This window comes from Patiria miniata, unplaced genomic scaffold (assembly GCF_015706575.1).
Source record: "Patiria miniata isolate m_02_andy unplaced genomic scaffold, ASM1570657v1 HiC_scaffold_27, whole genome shotgun sequence".
NCBI lineage: Eukaryota > Metazoa > Echinodermata > Asteroidea > Valvatida > Asterinidae > Patiria > Patiria miniata.
Genome location: NW_024037066.1, coordinates 9,230,250 through 9,253,748, shown reverse-complemented (window position 1 = coordinate 9,253,748; position 23,499 = coordinate 9,230,250). Strand labels below are relative to the sequence as shown.

General features: G+C 41.0%; 1 protein-coding gene across 2 annotated transcripts in view; it reads left to right on the top strand.

Moving 5' to 3' along the window:
• Positions 1 to 1,049: 1,049 nt before the first annotated feature.
• LOC119734226 (myocardin-related transcription factor A-like) overlaps positions 1,050 to 23,499 on the top strand; it is a 44,228-nt gene continuing 21,778 nt past the window's right edge. Inside the window, exons 1-2 of one of the 2 annotated variants that reach the window (XM_038207597.1) lie at positions 1,050 to 1,771; positions 22,646 to 22,711. In XM_038207597.1, the coding sequence (XP_038063525.1) occupies positions 1,618 to 1,771; positions 22,646 to 22,711 (220 nt within the window). In that variant the 5' untranslated portion in view covers positions 1,050 to 1,617. The remainder of the gene's footprint in view (positions 1,772 to 22,645; positions 22,712 to 23,499) is intronic. The other variant, XM_038207596.1, reaches the window with a different exon arrangement.

The window sequence follows — 23,499 nt, the reverse complement described above, 5'->3', positions numbered from 1 at the left end:
ATACATAAGAGTACACCATGCTCCCCTTAGCACTTAATATCAACCGTTATACATTTGTACATGTATCGAAAAGTGTTCAAAATGTTCTCTATCAAAACAAAGTTTTCAAACTGTACAAATAAATTATTAGTGCTCAGACAGATTTAATTTCAATCTCCATGGGATCCATACTGCGATTTCTTCTTCAACCTTAAGGATAACTTTGACTGGTCACTTCGGGAAGTAAAGGAATACGTTCCTTCATTGCATCTGATTCCAATCCAGAGTTTCTCAAAGTTGGGGGAATTTCAAATCAAAGCCATTTTTTTATATTTGGAATTCCTGTGTTCGTATGTGATTTGCACGGACAACAGTTGGACCATTTAGTTCACTTCATGGGTATCTCCCCCAGCCCACCAGGGAAAACAACCAGCAACCAAAAGTCCCAACATGACTGACATCTCCTCTGAAGCGAACCAGTTGGCCAATGGCTTATCTCAACCAACCATCTCTCATAATAATATCCCAGCATCACTATGTTGGTACCCAGGAGTGAGCGTGTGTCATGCCCTGTGCCTTGTGGTCCTTTGATGATAAGATACAGAAGGGGGTGTGGCCTGGCACCAAGTCCTGGGTTAAGCGGCACACGCCAGGCTTGGAGCCTTAAGAACCCCCCTGCTGGGCAGCCACACTCCTGCTGTCACTCCTCATTTGCATCCTTGAAGAGTGGGCCCAGTTCTCCCCCTCTAACCCTACTACCCAAGCCCTCTGATTGGTCCACACCACAGGCACCCAGCAACTTTTGTTTTTTTCTTCTCAAGCCTGCTGCCTGTCGTATGGCTGGCTTGTGCCGTGCGTTTGCCACACACTCCCTACTCCATCACCAACTGATTAATGACAATACAAGACACCACTGGTCCTGCAAGCACGCTAGCAGGAGGCGGAGGCTCCATCGGAATGTCAACTTTTTTTTTCTCCCCGTCCTCATCTTCCACTAGACGGACCAATAAGTGGTCTACATCAGGAGTCCTACTTACATAAACATTAGCCTACCAGTCAGCTCAGCTGTTGCCTTTGAGATGTGGTCACTAACATAAAGCAGTAGCCTTAGTGGTGGTGTGTGCTGCCTTCTGCCAGCCTGTGTCTTCTGTTCTGTAGTAGCTGTCCCCCCTAGATGCATCTTTTTTTGAGGTGTTACATCTAGGCTTTCCTGTCCACTTTTGACTGTATTATTTTCCAGCCATTTTTTGGTGTCGTTCCTTAGACACTTGTCTTATTGGATATCAATTTTTTTTTTCTAATTTTTTTTTTTGACTTTTGTTTCTGCATCGTCTACTCGTAATCATTCTATAACGTCATTCCACAAGACATCATCAAGGAGGTGGGCATTTAAATGTTCCGGGCGGCTCTTCCAGAAACCGGTACCCAGCACCCGACGGTACCCAGCACCTACTCCATTGAGGACGCTACAAACCTCCGAGAACGGCTCACCCGGTGGCAGCCAGTCTTCACCGTACATTCCAATTTTTCCACTTTCCATTTCTCCGAATCCTTGCCGGGACACCGTTTCTCTGTCGCCACTCGCCACATCGTCGACTCCATGCCCGCGGGGAACCAGTGAAAACGGAGCGATCCTGCATGAGTTTGTTAGCGCGAGCCTTCGCCGTTGTGTTTTCTCCTGGTATGGTTACCGGCCCGGCAGCTTACATGACTAAGAAACAGAAACAGAAACGGAGCAAGAAGAGCAGGAAGAGTGCTGTTGCTAAGGAACTGGAAAAGCAAGACAAAAAATGTAAGTCCTCGTTCTTCTTCCACCCACTCCACCCAAAATGTTTTCTATTTTTGAAAAAACGCATTTTGGTCATCGTTCTATTTGTAAGATTTTGTTTTTAAAACTTGAGGAAAAAGTTCCACTGGCATTGTACATGTACATCTTGTTTTTCTTTTTAGATTTTTTATATTAATTCATTTGTAAAAGCCATAACATATGTATTCATGAGTCATTATGATAGTTCCTTGTGTTTTTCAAAAGTTTTGAGTTGGTAGTTTTTTCAAGGTCTGTCATTAAAAAGAAGTTGTAGGTGTTAAAAATCACCCCAATCCACGAGTAACTTAAGTCTTAAGTAGAGACCATATCACCTACATGAGTACTATTCCCCATGTTATCTGAAATTATTTTCCGATAACATCAGACTTATAAATATTTGGCATAGATGGCCAGATGCCCTCTTCCCCATCTGAGAATTATTCCCAAATTACCAATACAGCAAATCGGACTGTGATGTTCTCCTCCAAAAATGAGGCCAACCCATCAAAATCCCCCCCCCCCCCTAAAAAAAAAAATCAGAAATCTAATTTTCCCTGTAAAAATATGCAGCGGGCATTCCAATGCAGTTATAGGTTATCCTGCATTGTGGTTGAGGCACACGCGCCAACAGGATCAAATTCATACCTGATCCCCTCGAGCAATTGCAGTAGGATTTAAAGGGAAAACCAGAGTTTTAAACTGGGGGATCATTGGCAAAACCATTTTTAACCTTGATAAATCTATCTTAAAGTCTTGGTTTTATGAATAAGAAGTTTATCTTTGACTTGAAAAGTTCTGTCAGGCAGGGGGAACAATCTGTTTTTGTTTAACCACGAAATAAAAGTCTCTTCTTATTTTGGGTCGGGAATGATTGATAATGCCTCTTGTTTGTGTCAATATGTTGTGCTGCAACTGTTGCTCCCCATCTTCGAAATGGTGAGGACGGTTGCTAAGATACCACCACATCTTCAATAAGACATTCTCCAAAGGAAATTGCATTCTTATCGTCACATCTCTCAATCACTCGAGATGTAATTAATGGCCAGATAGCCGGAGGAAAGGAGAACGAAGGGGGAAAAAACAGTAGACCTTTTCAGTCAGTGAAGGTGAGAGTTGATTTTAGATGAGATGGTTTCAGGGACCAATCGGGAGGCGAGGTGTTCCACCGTAGGAGGAGGTGTCCCACCGTAGGAGGAGGTGTCATCCCCGCATCTGATTACGCACACCTGTTGGCCTTCGGGAGGATGGAATGCCACCGCGAAGAAGTGGAAGATGATGATGATGATGAGGAGCATGTGGATGATGAGGAGAGACGGAACATGTGTCGACCCGACCTGATTACGCCGCCCTGGGGATTGCAGACGTTGCATCTTTCTCTGTTATTATCTCAGCAGGAGGAGCATCATCCGATGATGGCAGGCATCCTCCTCCCATCAAACGTCTTCTGTGTCCTTTCCCTAACATCACCCTCTTTCTTGTCATCACCCTTTTCCTCATCATTGGATCTTACAAACTTGATTTCTCCATCGTACGCAAAAAGATGCATCAACGAGAGGAGAAATACACTTACAGAAATTTGCTAAGCATCACAAGGCAGGCTACCAGTTGATATTTTCATACCTTGTGTACATGTATGATTTGTGAATGGTATCCAGTGAATAAGCAAGTCTGCTTTATTAGCACAAGAAAGGTACCAGTGATATTCATGTGTATAGGATTATATACGAGTTTGGCTGGTGACCCTCAGAACCTGCTAAGCACATTTCTACCGTAATTGGCCCCCAGATGGGACACCGCACAGCCTTGCATCCAACTCCTCAAGCATCTGACCTTCTTCTCTCAAAATGGATTAATGAGGAGATTTCTCCGTCTCGATGAGAGATTAATCATCATGCTTGTGGGAGGTTGCGAGTGTCTTTCTCCTCTCCGATCTGTCAGGCTCATCTCCATCGACCTTTCACCTCTGACCGCATCATTGAATGTTAAAGACCAGATCGTCATCTCGTCTAGAGATACATCATCACGTTTTGGGATGCTGTCATTTTTTTTTGTCCCTGTGCTGCCTTCATCCATCTTTCCCACGGTCTCTTGCCTCCAACCTTCCCCCGCATCGCCAGATCGTAACGACCGCATTTTGTCTCTGTTCCCACCCTCGAGAGATTTATCATCCATGTGTTCGGATGCTGCCACCGTATTTTTTACCTTCTCCTCCTAGATCCTCCACGTATCCATCTCTACCACCAGCGACTCCTGTCCGACCTACTCAATGACAGGATTTTTTTTCTGTCTAGGCCAGCCCCGTCTCATCCAGGGAGATTTATCGCAGCATTTGCGGGATGTCATCTTTCTTGTCTCCTCTCCAAGATCATCATTTAATTGAGACATCCATGTTATCATCCTTGACTGCCGGAGTGAACTCCAAACCTTTAGGACAAGTCCAGCTGGATTATTCATATTGGAAATACACATTTTGCCTTGCACCCGAGTTTCCTTGGAACATCTTCAAAATGAGGTTCTTGTTTTCATTTAAACCCACAAAGACATTATTCGCAAATTGAAATTGATTATTCAGCTGTTCCATCGACCTTTGTTTTTGTTTATTAGTAGCCTTTGAAATTATGAGCAATGCAAGTGTTGGTATTTTGAGAAGGTTCACAGTTTTATTAAGATATTAAGGTCAACAGGTTTTTTTTTTCATTAAAGTATAACATTTCATGTCAGTGTGTAACTTCTCAAACAAAAGCTAAAAAGACTGGAGTCATATTAATCCTTACTTTCACACATTAAATTTCACACATAAACTGTTCAATGCATGATGTTCAGCCATTGCGAAACCCCAGGTGGCCAACAAAATGCTTCCACGTGAACAATGGGTTTCACTTTCTCTTTGGGAGACAATAATGCACACTTGACTCATACTCAGATGATGTTCTGGCTAACCCCCTGGGGGAACCATTAGTGCATTGGATGATCATTGATCAGATAGACTTGCCAGCTCAGCAAGACCCCCGTGTAAGAGTCTATGTAATACAAATATAAGCAGTTTTTTAAGAGATTAAAACTAGTCGGTCATGTTGTCCAGAAAGTCATTAGGTCAACTACTTGCTCACACATCATTGAAGTGTATCTTTACCAAAAGATGGTAGATATTTCAATTTTTCTGAGTACATGCACATGTAGGCCTACGGTATGTACCGGTACATGACATGATTTGAGGGAGTAGGTGTGGTTTCTTGATTTTTTTTTTAACAAAGAGATGTTTCTGAAGAGGTTTCATTTTAAATTACTTTTTTGCGAATATTGTCAATAAATTTTGTCAACAGGTTTACCATAGCTGTTGCTGGACATTTTAAACTGTACTTTGGAAATTCTACTTGATAAAAGTTCATTTTAGAAAAAAAATAGATTCTTTCTTCAATTAGGAATCCGTAAACAAATGGAACTTTTCCTTAGATTCCTCATTTTCTTGCTTGTTTTCTTAAGTTCCCTCCATGGTTCTCCATATGGTCGTGACTCCCGCTTGCTTTGGATAAACTATCTGCCGATAAGGAGGGACTGGTGTTCTTAAAAAATATTGAAAATGGCCAAGACGCAAGCTTTTACCAGATCACATCGTGCACCTCTCAAACCACTCCATGCCTACCCCCACGGGTTTGGAGTGGATTATGGATTTATATGGACAGTTTGCGCCAATTCTGACAAGTTTATACACACAGTGAGCCCCTAAGTGCTGATAAGGAAAGGCCATTCCTGGTAGATTTGTAGTGAAACGCCAAGATTTCTTGGTGTTCAAGGAAGGCAGGATTAACAAGACACACAGGTTGTAACCATTTGGCGGAAAGATTTTATGTTGATTGTTTGGGAGAAAGGCGTTATTGAATTGACCTTTCTGGTGAGTTTTATTGCAAGATAGATGTAAAGAGATGCTGTGGTTGAGATGGTTGATACATGTAAGTTCAAAACTGAATCACCAGCAAAGATTCAATGTATTGTTTTCGATTCTTTTCTCCACACGTATGTATTTGAAGAAGCAACTTTAGGCAATCAGCCTTCACACTTTATGGTACCACATTGTCTACAAATGTATGCAATCTTTCCGGTAGGTGATATCTAGTACATATTTCTTCACATCCTTTGACTTACTAACAATTTCTATAATCACAATGAAAACAAATTCACAATCCCCTTGTAAAAGTTGCATAATGAGTATGCGAGAATAAAGAGGTGACATTTTTACCTTGGAGTGGTATGTGCCGGTTATCAACCGGTGCCCCGTTATCACCGGTGCCCCTAGGTCATCTTTCATTTTTATCATAAAACAACAGCGTATAGCGAGGGCTAATTTATCCTGTTGGGAATCTGCATTAATATTGCTGCTTAGCAGAATGACAGGTTACCAGTTAAAAAGCTGTGTGATGTGAACTGCTTGCAACTGGTTACCAGCTGTTAAAATCGTGGCACTGATATGCTAATCAATTATATTCTGCTCAGCATTTCCATGGAAACTTGATCGAGTCCACATTTCTGTTCAGCTTCTATGTAAGTCTAGGAAGGCTAGATTTCTTTAGTTTCTTTTTTTTTAATCTAAAAGAATCAGCTACCAATAAAAAGATGTTATTCCACGATGGAAGTATTTCACTTGAAACTGAACAAGAAAAGTATTTTTTTTTCCCAGAAATTTTTTTTTCCAGAAATGATTACATTAATTCAGGCACTTTCAGTGCACCATTCATGTTGGCGTACCATAAATTTTTCCTGAACTTGCCAACAATCACTTCAATCTCAACCCTACCCTGACTCTACCCACGTGCCCAAACAAACAAATCTCCAATCACCAACCATTCCACCCCCCCCCCCCTTCCAAACTGAAAAACTCATTCCGCACCTCAGCATGTTCTGACCTGGCCCCTCCTAGTAATGTCATGTGACACGTGCCCGACACGTGTCATTATAGAGTGGGTGGTGGGCGCAGTAGGGTCGAGTTAGTCAGCATTACCCCCCCCCCCCCAACCCTTTCACCTGACCCTCTTGGTGATAGGGTTTCTCACTGCTTTCTCTACGTGCAGGTATGTTACCCAGGTACTTCCTGGCTCTACTCATTTCAGACTTTCGTTTTTGCCGGTTCAGGCCTGGTACCTCCTGTTCTTGGGGGTGGATTGTGGTCTTCAGTTTACTTTTGCTCTTCTTTGTTCATTTTTCTTTTTAATGATGTACCATAGCTTACAGTATTTAATCTGCAGATTATTTTGTGGTACATATTTCGCCGGGTGCCCGGCAGAAGGGCATATGAGCGTTCTGACGCAAAAATCATTTACAAGAAAATTGCACTGAAAGGTTTCATTGTTCCCCCGCGTGTATCATGAATCCAATGTTCCCCCACACGTAATATAAATCGTAGGAATTTGAAATTTGTCACACATATGAATCATAAGTTTTGGAACAAATGGAAGTAATTTCTGACAAAATTGTTTAAATTTCATTCAAATAGAGGCAGTTTGCTGCAGATATCATTTTGCTGGGAACATTTTGGTAATTAAGCGCTATTGCATAAGGGCATATGTACATATGCATAAGGGCATATGTACATATGCCCTTCTGCCGGGCACACGACAATTTGTTCTCGTCTGTTAAGCACTTAGAAATTCATAATTTCCTAGATAAAAATCCATTCTGTGAATATTTGCCGAATGATACTCTATCTAGAAAACTATGTGACATTATTCGTGTGTCATAGGTCCTTTTGTTCTGTGATGGTACATATGTATGTTGGCTGCCTTGATTTTTGTACAGATCTACATACAAGGGTGATACTTTGATATGTGCGATATTTGTCGCAATTAGGTGTTGAAACTTTTTTTGTTTTTGGTAGTAGGATCACACATCACCAGTAGATGAGCAAATGCAGTTCTGTTGAACTTCCTTTGAGGATGGAGTTTTATCTTCCTCTGCCTCACCTAAGAATCAACTCTCACCAGTGTCACAAATTAAATGTCAATTGTGTGTGGCACCCTCTAGTGGTACATGTATTTGCGAGCCAGAAGCACTCGGCAAAGGCAAAGCCCAATTCTCTCTATATTTAGATCTGTTGTCATGCGCAAAAATACATGTACCATTGGAGTACGTATTTTAAACCTATAAAAAAAGGTCCCGAAACACTTCAACCCCAAAACAGAGGAAGCACTCAAGATGTACATGTACCGGTAAATACCCAGTCCGTTGGGGAAAATTAATAAAAATCATGCCAGTGTTCCCCATAACTCCTTTGGAAGTGCAAGCGCGATAAAAAGTCACTCCTGGGGGAACACACCTGCGACTCGTTTATTAAGAGGTGAATAAGAAGAACCTTCTGGTTCTTACCTTTTTTTTTTCTTTTGAATGTTGCCGACAATGATTTGTAATGTGCGTGCCGTCCTGGATAAAATATACCTCTAACATATCGTACCGGTAATTTGATTTTTACGCCTGTAATATTTACTGTCCATGGGGGACATTTAACCCCAAAATTAAAAAAAAAAATTGTGCAAGGGTTCCCAATCAACGATCTTTGCAAACAACCTTGGTCTTGGCAACCAATGTTTTGGTGCCGGTGGTGTTGTCATTATAATTATTTTTCCACCCACACATTTTGGAGGCTGTTCAAGTAGTCAGCATTATGTCTTCTTGAAAAGTATGAGCAAAAATGTGGCTTGAAGATATACAACTGTCTATGTGGGCTAAAGATACATGTAGTAACCCATGGCTTGTTTGTTTTTTTGAAAGAAAATTTGGAAATGAAGTCATGTGTATATTACCCATGTGTGTGTGTGTTTGTGTAATTCCGGTTGAGTAAAGATATGGCGATGATATACATGTATCTTGGGCTATTAACTGGGATCTTAGTTAAAGAATGGGGCTATGCAAATGCCAGCTCATGAAATAGCAATAGACTTTTTTTTTAAGGTGACAATATTCCACGACAGCATTTTTGTTATAGGCCTAATTTCATGAACTCTTGAAATGTTTTTATTCTTTGAAATTTAAATTCGTTCAAAATGCTTCACCTGTGTTGTTTCCTTTCTTCTCTGTATTGGTACTAGCCAAAGAAAGAAATGCAACTTAGTAAAAGAGATAATCTTGCTTGTGATAAGCAATACTGCCTCAAACCTCGCAAAAAAAAAGTTGATCCGTGTTGTCACGCCTCAGTGACTCCCATTGAGAAGCCTTGTTGCTGAAAACAATTAACACGGTCACCTGTAATCCTGAATTCATTATTAGTGCATTTGAGTATGCTTTACAACAAAGTTGCATTTCTTCTTTTTTTTGCTAGTATAATTTTCAAAAAAAGAATGGCAGTTTCAAACTGTAAGTATTATTTCATGAGACAAAGCTTTCAGCAGAACTCCAAAATGAAGTGTACAATCATGAGCATCGAACAGGGGAGAAAAACTTGTGCAGCTGTTAACCATTGTCAGAGGGTGCAGGTAGGGAGCCAATGGGGGCCTATTACTGGGAGCAAGCTAGCTACCTTGGAGACCTGTCCCCTAGTTGGCCACCCACTAGCCATAGGGCCAGCTATAGAGCCCCAGGCATGGTGTCAAATCTTCATATTTCTGTTTCTAAAAAATAAGAACGGATAAGCGATGCCTGTGGGTATTGCAAACCAACAATTTGAACTGATATTTTATCAAGGTGTATTGGACTTCTGTGTTCAGAAATTTGTTTTCAAGTTGACAGTACTTCAGTCTCTTGATGACGAGCAGAGCTTGTGGTAGTATGAAACATTGAGTTCTTTGTGAACCACACAAACTCACAAAGGGGATTTCAACTTTTACATGGGATATTCGATATCAGATTTTCTCGATATTGGATTTCTGATAATCCAGTATTGAAAATTCAGATATCGACGGTGCTTACTGTCCATTATAATCTGGTGATTTGGCAAATTTGTTGAAAAGTTTATATACTTTGACAATGGCAGTTTTTGAAAGTTTGTCTTTTGTGCGGGAGTTGTGTGATTCGTCATTGTTTTATGGGCATGTTGCAATATGTGTGGTGTAAGAAAGATCAAAATTAAGAAAACATGCTGGCTCGCTTCTTAGGATGCATGTAAATCTAAGCATGATGTTGTATCTTCTAATGACGAAGCAGATCAAACCACCACTTCCCGATAATGATTCCCAAATGCTGACCAAGAGGAAGTCCCCTTAATCCCAAACCGGTGGTTTCGTTTCAGCTGTGTTGTTAGAAACCATGACCCACAAACCAAGGCTATCAGTTCCCACCCATCTCCCCCCCCCCCAACACCCACCCACTCCCTCACCCCAAAGAAGAACAAAGAACTCACTTATCACCCCACCAGCCTGTAGACTGAAGTTCTAACAATCGGCTCAAAACTCTGTAGCTGTCACTGACTGACTTCCAACCCCAACACCAAGTTCTTACAAAGAAGTCTGGGGAAATAAGAAGTTCCGGACAAACTCAATCGTCCCCCCTCCCTTCCCCCAATCATCACAAGTCCAATTTGTCCATGCTCCAAGGCCGGAATCGCCAGACAATTTTTTTTTTTTAAAGTTCCAGCCTTTCATTGCGGTATCCTTGACTTTGACACAAGCTTAGGTGTTTAGTGATAAGTTGTCTGGGTCTAAGGTTGCTCGTTGGTGGATTCCCCAAAGAGTTGGCAGGAAGTTGCGTCTTTGAGAAATCGGAAGATGGAGGTCGTTGGTGGTTGTAATGGTGTTGGAGTTTTATTTGAATGAATGTTGGATTGAAATTTGACACTGCTGAATCCGGACAGAGATAGTACAGTACCACTCTCAAAATGTGAAAGAAGGAACCAGGCGATTTAGAGTGACAATCACTCTAATTTTAGATTAAAAAACTCTGGAAAAACGAATCACTTCAGTTGAAGCTCGAGTGAAAACTTGATCTTTTCAATGGAATGAATTTCACTCTAAGACATCTGGTCCATAGTTTCAGTCTTTGGGAGTGAATTTTCACTCAAATGGAGTGACTTTTCCCTCTTGAAATAAGAGAGCACCCCTAGGACGAAGTTCACAGAGCCACCAATCACAAGATTTTTTTTCTAAGCACGGAAATTACTTCCCATTCGAGATCAGGTTACCAGCCAAAAGTGCATGTATAGTGTATTGCTTGTTGCTGGTTCCCAGCTAGTTTTAGCTTACTGAGCACTTACATTTGCTGAGTAATACTGTCTGCTTAGCAGCGCCATGAAATTGGCTTATGCTGTCAATCAACTGCAGGTGTATATCAATTAGGAAGCTAGAATACAATTTTAGAAGGTATCAAATTTTGGAGGACATTTTTCAAAATCAGAATTTTTATTCAAATTTTGTTGAAAAGTTTCACAAAACTTAAAAAGAAATTTAACGGTTGTGCATTCTGAGTGAGATCCATTTCAACACCAATCGAGATGACATCTCTTAGCCAGCCATCTACATGTACATCTACAATCACTCTTTACTAACACAGGGCCGACCTGCAAACTCCTCACCCCGTCCCCCATAAACCCACAACAAATATCAGAGATCCTTCCTGAATTGCTTGCCAAAACCCGATAATTCCCAGTTTATTTGTAAAAGATTTAGTCCCGCAATAAAACGGGGGACTCTTCGGTCCAAATCCCAGTAAAGTGCGAGTAAATTCCACACCCTGAGGTGGACAGACCGGGAGTAATCATAAGAGAGACGTTTTAGTCTTTGAGCCCAGACTGTATTTCAGCGCTGCGCAGGTGGAGCGAGTCCCTCTTTTATATGGGGACTGGACATTCGTTGATGTTAGGCATGAAATTCCAGGATCTACACTATGTGCTGAGCGGTATCCTGCAGGCTTGTGTGTATAAACTAAATGTGAACTTTTGGAGTGCATTTAGGCCTACATGTGCATTTTAGTGGTTTTTTTTTTTTTCAGGTTTTCCTGGCTGCAAGAATCGATTAGCGTAGAATGCCAACAGTCACTCTGATTCTGAAGAATGGGTCTTATTTTCTTAACCCATTTGTCCTAGTTTTTTTAGTAAAAAAGGGTATCTTTAGGACACCCTAAAGGCTATTGTAGGCACGTCATTTTCGTCAGGCAATGTTTTTTAATTCATGGAAAAATTTGTCACCTATACTGGTAACTAAATTCCTGCTTCTCTCCACTGATTTATATATATTCATCATACTCTGATTTTACCCAGACAGAGATAAAATTTGGAGACTTTCCCTCACACTCCCCAGGTTTATTGTCCCCCAGCCGTAAACACCCATCCCAAAAAGTCTCTTTGATAATAACAAGCCTCACGCTGGGCTCTGCTCATAACATTCTACCCCTCAACCCTCCCCGTCCACCATCACGGGGCATTTAAGGTCAAATTTGGGTGATTATTAAGAAAAATTGGCTATCTTGAGGGTTCTCTCTCTTCAAGTGTGAAGACTGCACATTGTAGTATGTCTATACACATGAGGGCAGAAACTGAGTTTTGTTTGGACAAAATATGATTCATGAGTATGTTTTGCTGATGCTTAGTCTCTGCTTATTGTTTTAAAATTGACAAAGATGAATTAAAAAAAAAATTAAGACGGCCTGACGTTGGGATCTTAACAAGATCTTCTTTCAGAGGCAAAATGACGCGGTGATGAATTTAATCTTTTGTTTCATGCCCTGTTGAATAATTAGGGTTGATAGATAAAGAACTTTTGGAGAAAACACTCGCTGACTATCTTTTTTTTCTTTCTGAAACTCTAAAGAATCTGAACACTGATGATTAAAACTAACTTTGGAATAAGAAACTCAACTCAAAGAGATTTTGGAAAACCAGGTAAAAAAGGTCTTTCAGATTTTGGTTTAAAAAGTGCAATTTTGCAATTATGAAGTATTACTTACATGGTTTTTCTGCTTTCTTAACAATCATCTTATGTACGTGTATGTGATGTGTCTTGCTTATGTCATGTGAGAAACTAGTGTCTTATATTTTATGGAATTTCTATGGAGCCCAGTGAGGTCCCTTTTCTGAATGTTTAAGATTATTAGAGCAGCCCTGGTGACAATACGGTAGCAATTGGTATTTTTATGCATTTTGTTGTCTGGAAACATGTAATCATGATATGTGTCTGGTGTTACATGCATCTGGATTGGATTAAGCAAACCCCATCCCCACAATTACCCCAATCAGGCCCGAATTGTTGTTATATCACAACTTTTACGACGCCTCAATTTTCACCCCATTTGGGACACCCTAGCTTCCCCAAAAAACACTTAAAGCGGCCCAATTTGTCAGTTTGGCATACCATCACACATTTTGGCATCATCAGGTACTAAAAAAAAAACCTGCTTCCCTTTGAGTTGCCGAGGATGCCGCTACGGCCTTCTGGGAATGGATGACAGAAGTACGGGTCCCTTGAGCGCTTCCTCAAAACTTTTCATTTTGCGCTGCTGAAGTTTTTATGATTTATTATCGACACGTGGAAGCTTTTTTTTTTCTTTTAGGTAAGGTGTTGTAAACTCTCCAGTCTGTCCTGACCAGGTCAGCCTGCGAGCCCCTGCACTAATTGGTGTGTCTGGCACGCCTGCTGATGACTTGTTACAAACAACGAACCTTCAACCGGTAACCAGTAACCTCCGAGTGCCACACGCTCAATCAGGACACCAGTTTTTTTTCACCCCTCGGTGTGTTCCTTAGTCGACGGATCTCCCTGTAATTGGTTTCGCCACGTGCCCTCCAAAACACACCCAAAAACCAATCATTGTGTCTTCCTTGGTATCCGGAGCTTGTTGCACGGCAGCCATGCCCTACCGGGTACCAACCAATTCCCCTCGTCATCTCATTAGTATATTGCAGCAGGCCACACCAGGGGGGCCGCCTTATTGTTAAGTGCTCTGGGGGGATCGTGTTCAGAGGAACGTGCCTCCCTGACAAAGTCAGAATGTTCATCACCTCCACTTTCTTTTTGTTATGACCTCCCAAATGTATCAATAGCAGTTCAGTGCACTTGTGGTCTTAAATTCAATGGGCTGTGCAGACCGGCAATTTCTGTACATTACGTCATTAATTTCATAAGTAATTTTTCATTTTTCATCAGTACTTTTCATTGTTTCGTCTACATCCTCCCTTTGCAACATTGTCATCACCCAAATTTTAATCAGTACAATACCCATTACTTGTGGTAGCGAAATTGTTGCTTTTGGGATAACTTTCAACTTTGCTTCTGAGAAGAACCAGATATTTTCTTGACAATTCAGTTTGTAAGCTCTGACCATCATTTAAGATCAAATTTGAGATCAATTTCTCTATATGAGTTACTCACTTCATAAACTGGGCCTTTTTTTTTTATAGTTTGTGCCACTGTGGAATGTACATGTACACGTACATTAGTAGAAACATTCCCAAGTTTACTTTACAAAAAGTCTTATTGCACTCTGGAATCCATGTACATATCCTGATCTCATTAGATATGCACATTGTATGTCTATTGATGCTGCGATGACTACACACATGAAAATGATGTAGGATAATGATATATAGGCATTTCATAATGTCAACACATCCGATGCCAAGATCCGCCTACAACATTTCTGTGGTATAGGCTAGGAGGAAAAATGGAATAAACAAGTCATAGCACAAACAAACCGCTAAAATTAAAGGGATGTACTGGTCATAGAATAATGAAATACCGGTATATAAGCACCTTAAGCTGCACTTGGCAAGCAATGTTTCACAAACGAACATCAAGGTGTGAGTGGCATGAAGACAATCATGTAAGCCACTTAGACAAAACATTGCAAAATTTGGAGACCACCAACATTGGGGTGGATAGCTGGTAGAGCTGCATGCAGTAGGCTTATGGTGTTTCAGAAGCTGCAGGTCTAACTCTTTCTTCAAACCCATAAGTCACTTTAAAACATTATTCAAATGGGTGTTTGTCTACACCAAGTTTTTGTTTCGTTCTTTGATGTGCCCCTGTATGAGAGGATTTTTCCTTTCAACATCAAAGACTATGGTTTAATATTTCCTTTGGTTTTCATTTAAATGATGCTGAAGCCATAATGATGAAGCCACAGCTGGCGACGAAGCCATAATTTCATGAACCTCAAAGTTTAGAATTTGGTCTCCGTGCTTTGGAAGTGGTCTTGCTTGTGTCTTTTTCATCCATGACATCTCATCAACGCGGACGTGTAGCAACCCAGCAAGTGGTTTAATGCAAGCCGTGCTGTTTCATTAGGCCCAACGCCAAACTCGGGGTCACTGCTCGGCAAATCAGTGCCACGTCTGATTAAAGAGACAACACCAACACTCCCACAAGACACTTCCAAGATTTTTTTTTTTGTTTTAATCAATTTGAAGCCTTGTGTGATATCATGCCAGGGCATGCCCCCTGTAAGGTTGTTTTAGCTCCTGAACGTGTCGTACATGACTGTAATTAAATACCGCTTCAGCTCATGCTGTTTCAGCTCATGTCTTACATCCTTCGCGCGGGCGTCACTTTCTTATTGGTTTTTCGGCACGTGTGTGTCTTCACGGTGACTTAAGAAGTAGCATCTTGGCTTTTGAAGTTTGTCCTCTTATGAACTCCACACAATTCTCTGAGCTGGACTGATGTAAATTTGTTGGCTTTTTTTAAGGAGGAGGGGGACTTTACCGGTAGCTGTAAAAATAAAAAATTTAGAAGATTGGATGTATTTCAAATATGGACTTTTAAATTTGTAATGTATCATGTTCAGGGATTTTTTCTAAAGTTTGAAAAGTTATGAAAACTTCACTGAAATCTAGTGGTGGATTTGTCAGAGTAATAGATGTCTAATCTACTTTTAACAACCTCGATCATTAACAACCTCGATCATAGATGCTGCACATTTCCATGAAGACTAGCAAACTATACTTTTAATAACCTACATGTATGTATACTTTTAACAACCTCATACAATGTACCCATGTGCTAAATGTTAATCCGTTCAAAACTTCACGCGCACAAGTTCGCTGTTGCCTTGCAGAACTCCCAAGTCTTCACATAAGCATGCACGCTTGTATGCCAGATTTGAGAGAGAATATTGTTTATTCTTGTACAAATAAACAGGGTCTGCTGGCCGAGTGGGGCTGTGGGGCTGTTTTTAGTTGGTCCCTGCTCCTGGCAAAGTTTTTTTTGTGAAGATTGGTTTATTAGCATTATGATCCTGTTTGTTTTCATTATTTGTATATATAGTGGAAAGGGGGAGGGGGGGAAATCTGCCAGACGGAGAAATCGCTGTATTAAAAAGTGCCTCAAAGTCGATCATTATCTACTAGATTGATAGTGTGTATTTTGTTTTAGAACGTCAATTAAAAAACCTATCCAAACTATTTTATCAACGGAGTAGTCTGAAGTGTATACATACCGGGTATTTATAGGAGAGCCTGCTTTTTTGGTAGTACCAGCTGACTGACTGACTGACTGACTCATTGTCACTTGTGAGCTGGGCAGTGCTATCCTATAGGTTAACTGCGTAACACCAATGAATGGGGCTAAATCCAGCCTGTTGTGCACGACCAGATGCATGAAAAGACATCCAGTGAATAGCCATCCTAAATTGATTCAGTCGAATGTTGTGCGTTCTTGATATCCCTGAAGAGTCGATGTTCCTCAAAAATTGTTTACAATACCATTTTTTTGTCAAGCGAGTGAGGAAATGTCTTTTTTATCCATGAAAAATATTCAGATGTTTGATTTCCAAACCTTTGGCAATGAGTTCAGTTGTGAATGGATTATTTATACTACTACTACACACCAGCGCATTAAAATCTGAATCAGAAAACATGTGCCAAATATGTGATATAGTTTGTGTTTATCATCAGATGCAACAACTTTTTAGGGGGAGTGGCGATTATCAAGAAATTTGACAAAGTGCAGATCCGGACGTAATCCACATGAACCTCTAAATGGCCATAAATGGCACGTTTTGATCTCAAACTCCTAACAGGCTCACTATGTGTTTTTTTTGTACAGGAACCGTCATATCTCGAGTGCTGCATGTACTTGAGCGTCCATTATAATCTTAGCCGATCCAAAACTGAGATTAGACCTGCACAAAATAATGCTGCGTTTTGGGGGTCTGGAAAGATATGGACAACAAGTGTTAGAGGGACATTTATGTTCCAACATCATCTGACAGCCTTGGAGCAAAGATAATTTATTTTTTCTTTATTAAGAAAAAGAAAATCCAGCCCTTCTCTGTTCATCACGTCATCTTTGATTGATTCTTGAGCCTGCATTTCTTGTCTCCTGACCTTGTTGTTTGCTTGTCATTTTATTTGTTGTGAATTTTTGTTACCAAATTAAAGGTCATTTGTGGGTTTCTGGAAAACACAAAAATGCCTTTCACGTAAATCCCTGACTAAAATATTGATTTTTGATGGGAGGGCACAAGTGGACAGCCGGGTGGCTGTAATGCAAGTGACCCTGGCTTGTCACTAGCCATTGTCTCTGACCAGGACCCCATACCTTGGGTCATTACGACCCCCAACCTTCCAGCGAACCCTCTGCCCGGCACGTGCCTCATTCCATTCCTGTGCTCCCGGTCTTCATAACCAACGGACCAATCAGGTTCAAGATGGTAAAGGGCTGAGCAGACAACCATCAAGGTCAACATGAAAAGAAATAAAAGAGGGAAAAAGAAAAGTTGCCCATAGCATCATGTGGGGTTATTATTGAAATTATGACATAGCTGGTGCCCTTCTGTTTTAGCCGGTGACCAAAGCATCATGTGGGGTTATTATTGAAATTATGACATAACTGGTACCCTTCTGTTTTTAACCGGTGACCAAGGCATCATGTAAGGTTATTATTGAATTTATGACATATTCGGTGCCCTTCTGTTTTAGCCGGTGACCAAGGCATCATGGGAGGTTATTATTGAAATGATGACATAGCCGGTGCCCTTCTGTTATAGCCGGTGCCCTTCCACTAGGCACTCATCAACATCACCACCATGGCATCATCATAACTGGTGTCCGATTTCATTGGGTCTCGTGGCCTGGGCTCGGGCAGACAGCTGCAATAACCAGGGGAGAGGCATTGTGCCGCTTGTTATCGCCCGGGCTAACTATTATGGGATGGGGGGTAATTGCTTGGGTGCCTTTATACAACAACTGTTCCGTCCATCCATTTATCCAACTCCGTTCAGCGCTCGCATTCCTCAAGATGATGTATACACAAATCACACCCATTGTATCGCTCAGTCCTGATTGGCCAACGCAAGACCTGTTGATGGGTGGCTTGCTCATTTGCATGTCACTGCTGAGTCCCGGTCGGCCCCTCTGATTGGACAGCCTGACCGCACTCATTTGCATATGCTGAACCAGCAAGATGCGGGCATGCTGTGGTCTTGTGGCCGGCACACTCCAATTTTTTTTTTTCGTCTCTTTTTGAGGGGTCGGCAATTCTCAAGACTTGTACCTGTCACTTTCCATCCAATCAGGCTCTTCGTTTCAATTTCAGACCTGGTGCCTAGCAAAAAGGTCAACCTAATCTTATTTGTGATAACAAAAATCTAATAAATTTGGATATTTTTGGCCTTAAGGGGCAGTTAGCTTTGGGCCGTTTCACAACCATATGCCAGAAAATAGATGCCCAAATTCCCCTGCCAAGTAAAGGCTTTGACCCAATGCAAAAAGATTTTCAGTGCTGTCAGCAATAAATTCTGAAGCCAATTTCCTCAAACTTTTCAAATATATTGTTTTCTTCCAGATATTTTAAAGTTTTGGAAGCTTTTTTCCCCCAAGTAATCGTCCATGAGTGCCATGTCCTCTCTAACAGCCATTGACACGAAGCCATTAAGAACAAATGCTCAAAATAATGGGCAAATTCATTCGATTATCCCAGCCCAAATTTGCTCCAAGTCCATGAGATAATACAAATTCCCCAGAGTGGGTGTTGAATAAACCTTGGTCAAGAAAAAACACATTTTGGTTCTTTACGACCTCCGGGTGTTCATTAGTTTCCAGGATTTACTCCAAATTCCAGGATAGACAACCAGGAATTTATGGCCATTTTTTCCATCAGGAAAAAACAGTGACTTTCAACTTCTGCACAGATGGAAGTTTAATAACACAGGTTTGCAATTGACTCTTTACTGGACAGTTTATTTTGTAAATCCTTGTACTGAGAGGAAACTGTAATGGTATATTACTTCACCTGTTTTGTGAATTGGACAGTTTTATTTTGTTGTTTACTTGGTGCATTCTTCTGCATAGTTAGAGATAGTGGCATTTGGAATCAGGTTATTCCATTAAAGTTACCATGTAGATTATAACAAACTAGAGCGCCCCAGGTTCATACTCAAAAGTTAACCAAATTTTTGGTTTTACTGGGAAACATCTAGATACATCTGTTTTAATGCAGAGTCATCAAAATTCATATTTTATTTCAATTAGAAAGTCGTCACATTTACATTCTCAATTGAAAGTTCCAGTTTAAGGGAGCCCGTTATCTAAAGTCTCTTTTTGAAATATCACAACTTGAAATCCAAAAGATGATTTAATTGTGCCGCTTAAAATATTTAAAAGGATTAGTCAAGAGTTATGCCAAGTAAACCGCACTGGCTGTTATCTGACCACGGCTTGGGCCTGAGATGCATTGCGACACACTGTACCCCCTCCAGGGGTGCTAGGGGCCCCCTAGCCCCTCCCATCGGGTGGCCCCGGCTCGTGCCCGTCACCCGATCCTACGCCCCATTACGCACCCCTGCAACACGATCCGGGCTTCTCATTCGCTAGAATTAGACCCAATTTGCGGAGCTGGAGGACCACGTCACAAAATGTCAAAACTCACAGCAGAAGGTAGAAAGAACGAGAGAGAAATTCTGAAGCAGAGACAAACCAACCAACAAAAGATCTTTCTCAGCGGGCCCATAAAGAAGCCCTCCCTTTACTACAGGGACTTAGTCAAACTTGGGGCATTGATTCCAACGCGTTTGTGGTAAGGACTCCTTTACAATGTACATTCTTTCTTTTGCAACAGCAACAGTTGGAATGCATTCGGTTGTCTGAAAAATTTCTGTCGTAGGTAAGAAACGATGGAAGCAGGTGAGGGCGTTATGGATTACCTGCTGTATAACACTGTCCCCCAGGGTCTTTGGCAACACCCAGGGAAAAGTATGTTCTTAGAGATACCAAAACCACCAATGGGAGTAACTGTCTATATCATTCTCTATAATTTTTTTTTTTTCAATCCCAGCGTAGGAATTTTTTTAGTTTCGTGTTTGGGAATTGAGATTTTTCCGTCTACGCGATCTTTAATCATTTAAGTTGATACATTCCGACGTGTCGTGAACTTTACAGCCTACCATGATAAATAACCGAAACTAATTTTCAGATTCCGCATCTGTAACGAACCCCGTATAGAAGTCTGATGAATTCATCACAGATTAATTTGATCTGTCACGGGAGGTCAGTGTGTGCCAGTCAATGGAGTGATGGTGGGGAAATCATCGCCAGCAAATGCCGGAAATATTATCAGGGATGGTAACTAATAGCACAATAATGAGACCACTTTCGTGAAGAATACAAGATTGATAGCTTTTGGAGTTGCTTTAGATTTTTAGTTTGCTCTGATGTCCTCATCAATGTATATAAGCGTATTGTGACAAGACAATTTCTTTTTGTCGTCTATTCCTTACTTAGCTAAAACAAATGTAAGGTTTAACGAAGAAATTGACTGGAGCGGCATTTGAACCCGTTACCTGCAGAACTCCGTACCTGCGCTGTACCATCTGAGCTATCCTGCTCTAACCAATTTCCTTTACACCCACCTTTTCTGCACTTGAGAGATTCATGAGATTGGACCCTGACCATAATAACACAGTTACATTGTTGTCATGGTTAGCAGTTTGTTGTCATAACAGTTGTCATGGTTACAAGTCGTTACTTAACACCACACCTGTTTAAAGACAACAAGCTTTTCAGTCCTTTCCCTCCAAACTTGGCTGATCTCTGGTATATACTTTTGGATTGTTTGGAAGTTGCACAGTTCTTGTCAAAGGTTAACTAATAATGACCCCCTCCAATGTGTTGACCTCTAGGTGCCTGGACAGTTCAGGCCATATTTCTTGGCTTATGGCTTGCACTAATGAACATAGTGAAAAGTGTACTCAGTGGCTTCCATTGGTGCATGTGCACTTACAAGTCGTATCCAATTAATTCTGACACGGCCAATGAGTGCCTTTGTTGGTATATGTACATAATAAGTATACACGTGTAGAATCTCAGATGAATTGAACATGAAAACAAAACGGTTTTTAACCCTCCTGCTACATTGTATCTGAACAGTCACAAACAGTCTTAAAAAAATCAATCCTCGTCCCCTGCCATGCCTTTTACACAGGCTAGTCATCAGTCAGATCATATTTGAAGCAAGCACTGCAACTAGTCAAATTCAGTCAACAGACAAAAGCAGACGAGTGGTAGGCACAGCTGGCTTATCAATCATCCACAGTCAAAGCATAGCTGTATCAAGTTACATAAACAGTCACAGCCAGTCAATCCTGCTTTACATACATGTAATGCTCTTAACTCACATGTAGTCAAACTTGAGATGCCTGTTTAGTGGCAGATGCTAAATGTACCGGTATAAAGGGTCCACTTGAGCAAAAAAAGTTACCCTTCATAAAATCCAGGGTATTTAAAGCCAGACAAGCAAAATAAACAAACGTTTTTGAGCAAATTCAGACTCCCCAGAATTCCCCCTAAAAAAATTCCAGCCTGATAAATATCTCCCTATTCCCCTCGTTATTGGTTTAAAGTTCCCACTGTGCAACTTATAATGAGCTCCTATCCCACGGTTTTACCTTATATGCCACAGAATAAAAAAATTATATCAACCAAACCTCCAGCCGAAATTTCTCACACAGATATCGGTTTTTCCACCGTCAGTGTTGTTATACTCCCAGCGTGGGGCTGGAAATTCACCTTTCTTTCTCAAATGTCAAATTCCTGGTGCCATCTCAGGACAGTGTGTGTGTCTGGAGTTTTGTTTTCCCTGGGCTGGGTTTGGAACCATTGTCTTGGCAACTTTCTTTGTCAGTCTTCATCTGGTGGTCTTGGCAGAGCCATTGTCTGCACAGCTGCCAACTTTTATTCCCAAGTCTTTTAAGTTTGGATCTTGGAGTGTTTTACTGTGCATTGGACCCATGGTGACTTTCGCATACTTGATACCGTCTTCTTGTAAACTAAGAGCTTCTGTTTTGGTAAGCATTGTCGTCTCGGAAATGATGTGCAGAGCTGAATAATTATTGTAAAGAATATAGCAATGTGTTGATGCCCTCTGTTCGAGAAACGAGTCCACATGTTAGTAATCGCAGTACGATGGCAAGCAAGGCTTTTGCATCTGAATACGTTCATTTTTCAGTATCAGCTGTGCGGTTAGCCTGACAGCCAATGACCTGGAGCATATGGTTCTTTGAGTCTTCACCACAAGTCCTGAAGGGGAAACGATACTTGCAGCAACCCCAATAGTTTGTGCACAGACAGGATAAAAGAGAACGAGTGTACTTTAAATCTCAGGGATTTTTGTGGCTATGACTTTCCATTTTTGACATTGACTTGCTTTATGCAGAGCCATAGCCATTGACAAAATCCCCTTATTACACACAGCCTTAGGGTAGAAAGATTTGCAGGAACTGTAAGCAACCAACAGTGTTTCAGCTGACTTGAGGCAGTTCCTAAAAGAATCGGTTCTAACAAGAAGTGGTCACGAAGAACTGTTATGGTCATTGCACTCAGACGGCAAAGAAGGACATTACCGGACAGTTACCCTTCGTTGTTCTAATTGTCATCAATCGTAAATTGATTTTACAGGTTCCATGATAACAAATTGTTGATTTGTCTGTTCTGTTTTTTCTTCTTTTGTCCTACAGTACTTGCCCTGCGACTCAAGCTCAGACGGCCCAGGGAAGAACTTGTCAGCCAAGGAATTATGCCTCGTAAGTATTTTATGAGTTCATTATGCAATTTTTTGAAATAAAAAAAAAGAAAATTGAACATCGCCAACCATATTGGCGACAGTGTTCAAGTATTCAACACCACAAGTACCATGTACTTACTGGTAAGATGGCGTTCTTTTTGTCCTCCATTATTTATTTGTTTTTTATTCCAAATTGGCCAAGACGTTTCTGAATAGTATACGATACACGTACCTTGCAATGACAAGTTTAACACCATAGCAATTTTTATTCAAAGTGGTTAAAAGTAGTCACCATTAATTTTCGTCTTCCAAACCCTACCCAGTACCACACCAATGCAGATAAATTATAGTATCCAGAAGAGCAGCATCCTATGACGTGAAGTTTCTAGAAGTTTTTTTCGGACGTTATCTCCCACGGCCTCAAGGCCAAGCACAGGAAATTATTACAACCGTGCATATATTTATCTACGGAGTATTATCATCAGTGAAGCCTGATAAATATAGCAGCCAACATATGGGCCTGGGCATATTATTATCATCATCGTTATGCACCCATAGACTGTGCAGGAGGAAAATTATATTAGCGTAGCTATTGCTTCCGTGCTCGTAAAGTCTGCAACAACACGGACCCGCGGTCTGACGTAGCACATACCACGCATACCAGAATCCAGGGCTTCAACATCTGATGCCTGACTGTTGATATTGCCTCACGGCTGTCATCTAGTTTTTTCATCTTCGTTTTTTTTTCCCCCTTGCTTCTCTCTCGTGCCTTGCTTTTATGTTTCAGTCAGACAAGAAACAAGAGAT